The following is an 8,442-nucleotide window of genomic DNA, read 5'->3' on the forward strand; positions in this document are numbered from 1 at the left end:
GGCTTATAGAAAGCAAAGCGAGTAGACCAGTTAAGGACGACGGGTGCTAGGCGTGGTTGGCAGAACTAGACAACCTGAGGACTTGAGAGAAAGCAGCAGTCCTTTATAGCGAGTTCAGAGGCTATCCAGAGCGCGAGTCGTCGCATGGTCGATAGTAGGGAGGGCATGGAAGAAGCCGGGAAGCATAGCGCCAAGAGGACGACCAAGGATACTGGAAGGGCGGCGCACCGAAGATCTGAGAGAGAGGTGACCAATAATAGCTACACGATAGAAATAAGGAAGTGTTGGCAATTGAATCGAACAGAGAGATAACCAGCGAGAGGCATGCGTTTAGACGATTAGAACACATGTGCAACTCGGCAACATGATGAGGACGGAGACCGAAGTTGATGGTCGAGGAAACAGAAGCCGTCTTGACAGTGTTTAACAGCGCTCAATAGGAGTTCATGTGGTGAGAAGCGTTGGCAAAGCAGTTCCAGTCAATGTTGGGCTAAAATGGTTGGCTGTGAACTCAAGTGGTACAATGATTGCGCGACTTGAAAGTTACGAGTGCTCAGTGACGAGGCATGTGCGACCATGAGTCGATGACGAAGCAGGTAGTCGTTGACGACATGCGTTCCGGTCAAGACGTTAAAAGCCACGCTCCGATCAACAAATCAACATGTGACCGATGATCATTTGCTTCCAAAAATAAACATCAGGTAGCGAGCAAAAAATGACAATTGGTAAGTTAGCTATAGCACATTAGGAGTAGATTACGAGAAGTACATGAGCGTCGACTGAGACTGGTGAAGAGGCTTGAAGTTGCGCTTGAATGCTTCGAGCGAGTTGGCCACCTGCTGGTCGTCTGCTTGCGTAAGCGAGTCTGAAAAATCGACAGTGCCCTGCGGATCATAGTGATTTTTGGCACGTGAGCACACGATATCAGCATCTGCGACGAGTGCTGAGTAAAGCAACTTCCAGCTGACGAAGACGACAAAACGAACAATAAACTGGGGCCGGGATCGAGACAGAACGCGTCGAACGAGCGTAGACGTGACAAAGCGAGAATGCAAGCGACTGAAGAGCATCGGCGCTGAAGTTGTTCTCCTATGGAATCCAATCAGTCGGTGTTCACGTTGGACATGGAGACACACATCATAGAGGACCGAGTAGTGAGCGGGGCGACTAGTCCCAAGCAAGCCACCATGCGACTGGAGATAAAAGTCGAACTCGGTTGGATGAGAAATTTCTCGGTCCACGACGGTTCCTGCGCGACAATTGCCACTACGGTCCCCATCACGCTCACTCTGAGGGAAGAAACGGACATGGTGACGCTGGAAATAACTCAGTTTAGTGTCAGGGACGCGAAAACAAGGCCAAAACCTTGCCGACGACGAGGACGGTTATCTTGGGGTTGGCACCAACTGACGCACAAGCCTCTATGGTGAAATGTCAAGGTGGGTCCTCGTTTAAGTCATAGACCAACTTTTAATGAGTGGCAACTCTTTATGCAGTGATTAGATATTAGCTACAGATCGGAGATTACGAACCTTGTTCTAGCACTTGCTTGAATTGCCCTTCAGAAACACCATCTGGGTCGAGAGTTGTCAGAACAAAGTAAACGAACACGAAGGATAACAAGCCCACCGCGGAAGAAAATAATGCGTTTTGGTGCCAATAAACCGGCGGGTTTCTTTTCGACCATCTCACGGTACCTGTCCAAGTCATTCATACGCAAACCCAAGGTTCAGCATGGACAAGAGCGTACCGCATGTTCATTGTAACGATATGGCGACACATGGGCTCCAGCTCCTCTATCATCTCTTGGCGCGAAGTCTGAACGCGAGATGCTGGAATCCGTAATTGAGAAGAGTCATCAGGCCCGACGTGGGAACTCTACCAGAAACATATTTGGCAGTGTCCGAATCGACGTTACCAACGAGAGCAGTGAAAGAGGGACGACCATCGGAGCCAGGAGCAGGGTGAATAACATCCGCTAGGCAGGAGATAAGACCGAATCACGATGACAGACAAGGAAGTTAGCCCACCGCCTAAAGTTATGTCAGTCGAAGGCTTCTTAATCAACCGGCCACTAACCCATGACAATAGTTGGATTATGAGGATCCGTCAGAACGGAGACCGACGAGGCATCCGGAATCGTGTTGATACCACCGAGCTTCACATTAATCCTGCAGATAATAAGCATGACTAACAAAGGCAATGAATGATAAGATTTTACTTCAAGCAAACGTTGGCATAATACTGGGGCTTGGCTCTGAAGCACTTGCTCGACTTGAGACATTGAGTCGCAACACCCATCTGCAGAGAGGTTGAGGGCAAAATATGAAACGAGAACGAAAGAGAGACCGTGATGTCACCGAAGCTGTCGACAAGTACTGTAAGCTAAATCCCAGCGAATGCTTGAGTTATCAACTTACTGCTTAACAGCCGTGTAGATGTCATTCCCTCCCTCAGGAAGCACAACGACAATCAGGTTAGGGCCCGCCTTGAGCTTCTTGGCAACCGCCGCACCAGCTGCCTTGAGCTGATCAGCGATACGACCTTGACCATTTTCCCAAGTAATAAATGGCGTAGGGGCAAGCTTGATCCCCACATCACGACAGCTGTTGACAAGACCTTGAATCATGTCGTTCGCAGCAGTCTCATTGAACCGACGCTAAGTGCGGCGTCAACATGGCGATTTCACAAGTTCAAAAAGAAAAATTACCTGCTGCTCATAGACCACAACAGCCCAACGGTCAATCGCCACAGGTTTGAAGAAGCGCTTGTCAACCATGTTCCATGCGCCATCGCGAGGAGTCTACGAGGCATATAAGTCAAATCAAGGCGAAAGCGGCACCGCTCACAATGGTTGGTTGACGAGATCCTGGGCCGTAACGCAGCGTTGGAGGCTTCAGAACACGTGCTTGAACATTGAGAGGTCCTGCAGAAGAGTTGACGTTCATTCCAAATTGGCGCACATACTCGGATTGCCCGTAGGCGAGCAGCTGGAAATGGCGATGAGATATAGTCGAGCAACACATGTCGTGATCAAACCTGTAGGCCATTTTTGATGCTGCGAAGACGATCTGCTGGTCGTTTGGTAGCAAAGTCAAGCCTAAAAAGTAGAAAATTTGAACAGAATCTAAACACTATAAGTGACATACACGTCTTTGGTCTTCTCTGGAGGCTTGAAAAAGAATGAGCAAAAAGAAAAGAAAGTATATCATCGACATACAACTTGCTTGCGCATCAATTGACCGGGAGCCACGGTGCAGAGCTCTGGCATGGGATTAGTCATAGAGACAGTCACTAACCAAGGACGCACCCAACGGAATGAGAGCGCCGTTGCCAACTTCGACACAGACGACGTCTGGATATTGCAGCGCTTTGTTCTGGGTCCGCTGGAAATATTGGGCGACAGACATTTTCTCCCCCTCGCGGACCGTGAAGAAAAGATCATTCGCACCCGCCTAAGAAATGGTTACGCATCCATTCCTTGTAAACTAGTGAACGAACAACTGACAGTAGAAAGTTTTTTAACGACACGCGGCGCTGCTTGAACTTCGCCGTTTGGTCCGTTGTGAGTGGTGAGAATGCGAATGCCAGAGATGAAGCGCTGGAGGCGAAGCCGTTCACGATCGGGAAAACCGCGTTTGGGACAAAGAGCATTAGGTTGGTTGGGTTTGTTGACATACTCGCAGCACAGCGCATGCAATGGCCCAGCCTTGTACATTGTCCCTATATTCAGTTCAGTTTGAGCATAGGGGGAAAGAGGAAACTGACCCGTTGAAATGTCAACATTGATCAGCATTTTCCCAACACCAGGACGAACGGATTGGAAGTAACCACGCCCTATATGGCTGACATCAATAGCTGCAGAAACAGTCGTGAAGGTCAGGGCGTACACAACTCGAGACCAGCACCGATATCCTTGGTCTCCTTGTTGGTGAAGAAGGACCGGACATTAACTGGGAATCATCAGTGTCAACGAAAGTGCGGTGAAGAAGTCGGCCCACAGGGAAAGTCCATCGAGGGCTGCATGCTGTTGATGCGTCAGTAAAAAAAGAAAGTGCCGACGAAGAGCAAGCCCACCGGACAACGACATTCAGTGCAGTGATAGCAGTGAGAACGGCGTTGTCGTGCGATGCGTCTCCCTCGACAAAGCGACGCAAGACTTCTGGATTGATCTCCGCAACATGGGTCACTGAAGCAATGTAATCAAGGTCGTTGTGTGGAGAAGTCGACTCACACTTGATCTTATAAACTTTGGGCCCTTTGCCGCTTGTGGGGTTGGCAGCTCCATCCGCCATCGTGACCTCAAACTCCTGCGATCCAGTGTCGAAAGGCAGCTTGCGAATGCTGAAAATATTCTTGCGGCCATCGTAGACAACGCGAGGAGTAAAAATTTGAGGCGCGACATTGAATTGGAGCCGACGGATGAGGTCCATAGTCATACGGGCAGGCAAGGTTTTTTCAGAAGGCGAGATGACGACTGGAAGAGATTAATAATGACAGAGAGTTGAGGGAAACGAGACCTGCCATCGTAATGGTGAATCGTAGCGTTGGGGATGGTTGTTTCGAAGGAATTCACGAAAATCGGAGTCGGCTGAAGCGGAGGTCAGGAAAAGTGAAGATTGTAAGCAAACAAATACCTGTCCGCTGGTACCGAAGTCGGGGCGTTTGACGCCAACCTAACGCAACGAAAATTTGTCCCAGAAGAAAGACATAAGACGAGAAAACGACGAACAGTGGTGACGTGCGCGCCAGCAGTCGGAAGGCCAGCCTACGACAAGATGAACGGTAGAGCAGAGAGGGAGAGGGATGGGCATACACGAGCGTTGTCTACAAGCCATCAAGAATTTGTCAGCCCATCAAACGCCCACTTACTGGCTGAACGAGGGGGCATCGCTGGAGAATGTTTCGCTGGCAAATGTGGGGGAGAGCACGGCTCTGCACGCCCCACCTTCCTGCCTTTTAAACCCGCCTCACTTTGACAGAAATATCGCTGCCATCCTATACTTTGCGTTTTACGTCCTACCAATCGAACGCTCACGTGCGGTCAGGTGATGCGTTATCGACGCGTTTGACTCCGACGCGTCAACGTTGCGCCGATCCTTTCCGCTCTAGAGCATGCCCCCATAAACGCGTCTCAGACTCTCAGCAGGGAAATTAGAGGCAAATTCTCGCCAACATTCAAACAGCAGATATAAACTCGACATTCAAGTTCACGCATACTTAGTAACACATCCAATTCCTTATCTAACTATACTCAGCGATCAAGATCTCTGATGCTTGCTCGTGGGCCCGTTTCGCAGCATCGTGCTTCGCCTTTTCTCGGTCGATTTCGTCGAGACCCTGTTGTCGTTGTTAGCCTCGGGGCTTGCGGTTATAGATGGGCTGTACCTTCGTCTCAACCATGCGATCAACAAATGCCGCGCTGAATGCAGCAATCAGCTCTTTGGCTTTGGCATGGCTGTCCGGCTTTCCATTGGCAGCGCAATGCTCTTCGTACTTCTTCGCAGCCTGAAATAGACGGTCATCATCGCCAAACAAAAACGAGGGAGTGAAAATAACCTCGTATGCAGCTGCAGCCGCAATTAGCTCGTGCGACAGCTTCGCCTTGTGCTCTGGGATTTCGGGGTCGGCATTGATAACCTGCCTCTGTTAGTAACAAAAGACTGGGGGGGAAGATGGAACCAACCTGCTCATACGCGTTCTCGTCGTCAGAGTTATGGAGCTTGTGCAACCAGCCGAACATGATGGGGGATGTCTGTTTGAGGACGAGCAGACCGCCTTATATACCACGCTAGCGTCTATTTCGAGCTTGTGCAGCCATCGACAGATGGGGAGTAATCTTGGGTCATTTTAGCTTTCGGCGGTTGATTTCTGGCAACGGTCCATCGTCGTCAGCGTGACATCCAGCGCGTGATCGAAAGCAAGCTATGTTGTGAGAATACATGGTTTAGATTAAGTCGTTGAAGTCCTCTATATATCTAGTATGTTACACACCCAACCTAATGATAGGGTAAGCAGAGGTTTAGGATTGTGTCACTTGACATACCGCCGTTTACTATGCTCGTAAACAACGTACGATATTGATACAGCGGGAACAACCTATCAACACAGTCAGTCAAACCTCAGTTAATGACACAAAAGTATTGACCTTGGCCAGCGTCGGGAACAGCCCACGATAGAACCCACGCCATCCGTCGTGCTCCCATGTCTTGACAGCGACATCCCAGGGGCCAGTATACGTTTGTGGATGACCCGTTGAACCTGATGCTTGAAGCCGGGTTCGCACCATATTCAATGGGTAGACACTTGTGGCTCCAACGCTGCCTGATATGCTGCCGAAGGCCAAAATGGCAAGGACACCCGGTTCATCCTTTCCCGTTGATCGAAGATAGGCGAGTTTCAGGGCTTCAAAAGTGCTCATATCGATAGCAGAGTATCTGGAGTTGAATTAACGAAAATTACGGGTGAGTGTGGGAACATACGGGAATACCCCGACTAGACCAATCTGAATCGACAATCAGCTAGAGCAAGAGCAAACATGTGATCGGCTCACCGTCAAGCCACGATAGTACGCGCGGTATCCCCCAAGGGCCCATAAATGTCGTGCAGCTACAAGCATTGTGGACTGCTGTCCATCAGTCAGCTCGAGTTGCCAACAAAATCGAATAACCAACCCGAACGCGGAATACGTTAGTCCCAGTTCCTGTAGAAGCCATTAGTCCACGTATTCAGAATGCTGTATCCCTCGCTAACCAGACACCTGAGCCATCGAAGGGTCCCGGGCACTACTCATCATTTGCGTCTACAGAATTGTTAAGAATTATGTCAACTCAAACGCGGAATGAGTACTTTGAGAGTTTCGATTGGGTATATGCCTAGACTTTTGAGTACGGCGCGAACCAACCAAAGAAATTCGACTCACTCAATTGACTCGTAATGCCACCAATACCACCAGACAGAAACCTGCTCACTCCACTTATGTCACGGGAATCCTCAACGTGGTCCCAATATTTCGCAAAAGCGCGTTTCTGGTGCTGTATTCAGACGACTGTGATTCCGACAGGGTAAGACTGACTGAGGATTCATAGGAGAAGAACTTGATCGCTGAAACATGTCAAGGTCGAGCCAATTGAAGACGATGATGCACTCACCCGACTCTGGGAATATCTTTGCAACGGAGAGTCCATTTCCTGTCCAGAACGCCAAAATCCCGCCCTCCGAATAGATGCGAGCAACCGCACTGGCGATGATTCTCGCACCACCAAGGCCAGGTTTAGATGTCATCGTAGCGCCACCCATATCCGGTGGCCGGGTTATGAGAAATATTTTGAGTCGGTCGAATGGCGCTGTACACGTTCGACTAACTTGGAGTATTCAGATCCACTGCAAAAAACAGATTGAAACCACTGACCTGCACCAGCGATGCCCCCAGCAAGCAAAAACTTCAACGCTGTGTGGCCTTCTAGCCAGCTATGCGATTCTCCATCGTCTTCATGTAGAGGTGCTTGCTGCTGTTGTTGTGTTATTGCGATTGAGCCGCTCCTCTCCTTTAGTTGAATCGTGGGCCGGTCTTCACCACTCAGACTGACATCGCCTGTGGAATGTGCTCAGAATCCTGGTAAATCGCAAGTCAAGCCACGGACCTTCCATGTTGACGCGGGCTGCGCCACGGGCATCTTGATACCTTCTCAGCTCGTAATAGCGGTAGATTTCAGAGGGTGAAGCTCGTTGAGGTAAAAGTAAGAGGAAATCACGAAATTGCGAAAAGCTGATGGAGCTGGAGTGTGGATTCGTCGCCAGATACGCCATGAATTCGTGGAGTTTGGCGGTAGACAGCTTGATTCCTGGGTCGCTGGTGAGCATACTCCGAGGACAGTCCGTACAAAGCTGACCAACCGACTTTGCCCAACGCAGACCTCAGCTCCTGCGCATCCAGCTTGCCATTTCCATCGAGATCTAGTTCGTCATGGAAGATGTGCCACAATTCTAGCAACGTTGAGAACGGGAAAAGGTGATGTCAAAAAGAATACCGGTCTCTTTTGCTTCGGCATATCTACGAAACTCCTTCCACTCTATAGGTGCTGTGCCTGACGAATGGCCACCGCATTTCCGTATCAGCTCTTTTTCATACGCAGAAATGAGTTGCTGGGCGGTCTCCGGGTCTATTGTGTCTTGAAGGGCGGCCGACTGTGGGTTGGTTGGACCAGCGTCAGTCGAGTAAAGCTTCGGCAATTGTTGCCAAAGAGTTTTTAGTTTGAGTTTGCGGTTTTCGCGACCTTCAGCCCGCCGAAACTCGTCCTGTTTTGTTCAGTCGCACCGATAAGTTTTTCCACCTGGACGACTTCTTACCAACGAACGTGCAACGGGGCGGTCCTGCTCACCCGCGCCTGGGGCTTCGCGCTTGGTTTGCACTTCATCAGCATTGTCGTCTTGCAAGCTCAT

At 49.9% G+C, this 8,442-nt stretch overlaps 3 protein-coding genes across 3 annotated transcripts; all 3 read right to left on the minus strand.

Moving 5' to 3' along the window:
* Positions 1-755: 755 nt before the first annotated feature.
* MIND_00738500 (Argonaute-like protein) lies at positions 756-4,891 on the minus strand (the record flags this gene model as incomplete). The annotated part of the gene is made up of 30 exons (XM_037364085.1): positions 756-931; positions 987-1,089; positions 1,137-1,316; positions 1,366-1,421; positions 1,469-1,486; positions 1,533-1,574; positions 1,630-1,697; positions 1,751-1,878; positions 1,923-1,978; positions 2,080-2,171; positions 2,222-2,301; positions 2,350-2,365; positions 2,421-2,659; positions 2,711-2,803; positions 2,850-2,990; positions 3,040-3,100; positions 3,150-3,172; positions 3,221-3,264; positions 3,311-3,455; positions 3,509-3,723; positions 3,769-3,837; positions 3,891-3,953; positions 4,002-4,027; positions 4,078-4,189; positions 4,235-4,477; positions 4,516-4,591; positions 4,638-4,676; positions 4,733-4,768; positions 4,817-4,827; positions 4,873-4,891. The coding sequence occupies 30 exons, from the start codon at positions 4,889-4,891 to the stop codon at positions 756-758; spliced, it is 2,670 nt and encodes an 889-aa protein (XP_037219729.1).
* A 353-nt stretch (positions 4,892-5,244) lies between these two features.
* Positions 5,245-5,743, minus strand: MIND_00738600 (Mitochondrial carrier protein; the record flags this gene model as incomplete). Its single annotated transcript, XM_037364086.1, has 3 exons — positions 5,245-5,340; positions 5,389-5,640; positions 5,687-5,743. 3 exons carry the CDS (start codon positions 5,741-5,743, stop codon positions 5,245-5,247), a joined length of 405 nt encoding a protein of 134 aa, XP_037219730.1.
* Positions 5,744-5,986: 243 nt separating this feature from the next.
* On the minus strand, positions 5,987-8,442 carry MIND_00738700 (Mitochondrial carrier protein; the record flags this gene model as incomplete). The annotated part of the gene is made up of 16 exons (XM_037364087.1): positions 5,987-5,999; positions 6,047-6,099; positions 6,149-6,437; positions 6,483-6,505; positions 6,554-6,628; positions 6,675-6,703; positions 6,754-6,802; positions 6,850-6,875; positions 6,923-7,028; positions 7,076-7,104; positions 7,152-7,364; positions 7,412-7,594; positions 7,644-7,844; positions 7,897-7,986; positions 8,031-8,298; positions 8,350-8,442. 16 exons carry the CDS (start codon positions 8,440-8,442, stop codon positions 5,987-5,989), a joined length of 1,740 nt encoding a protein of 579 aa, XP_037219731.1.

This window comes from Mycena indigotica (genome assembly GCF_014461135.1).
Source record: "Mycena indigotica strain 171206Taipei chromosome Unknown Mind.scaff0006, whole genome shotgun sequence".
Lineage (NCBI taxonomy): Eukaryota > Fungi > Basidiomycota > Agaricomycetes > Agaricales > Mycenaceae > Mycena > Mycena indigotica.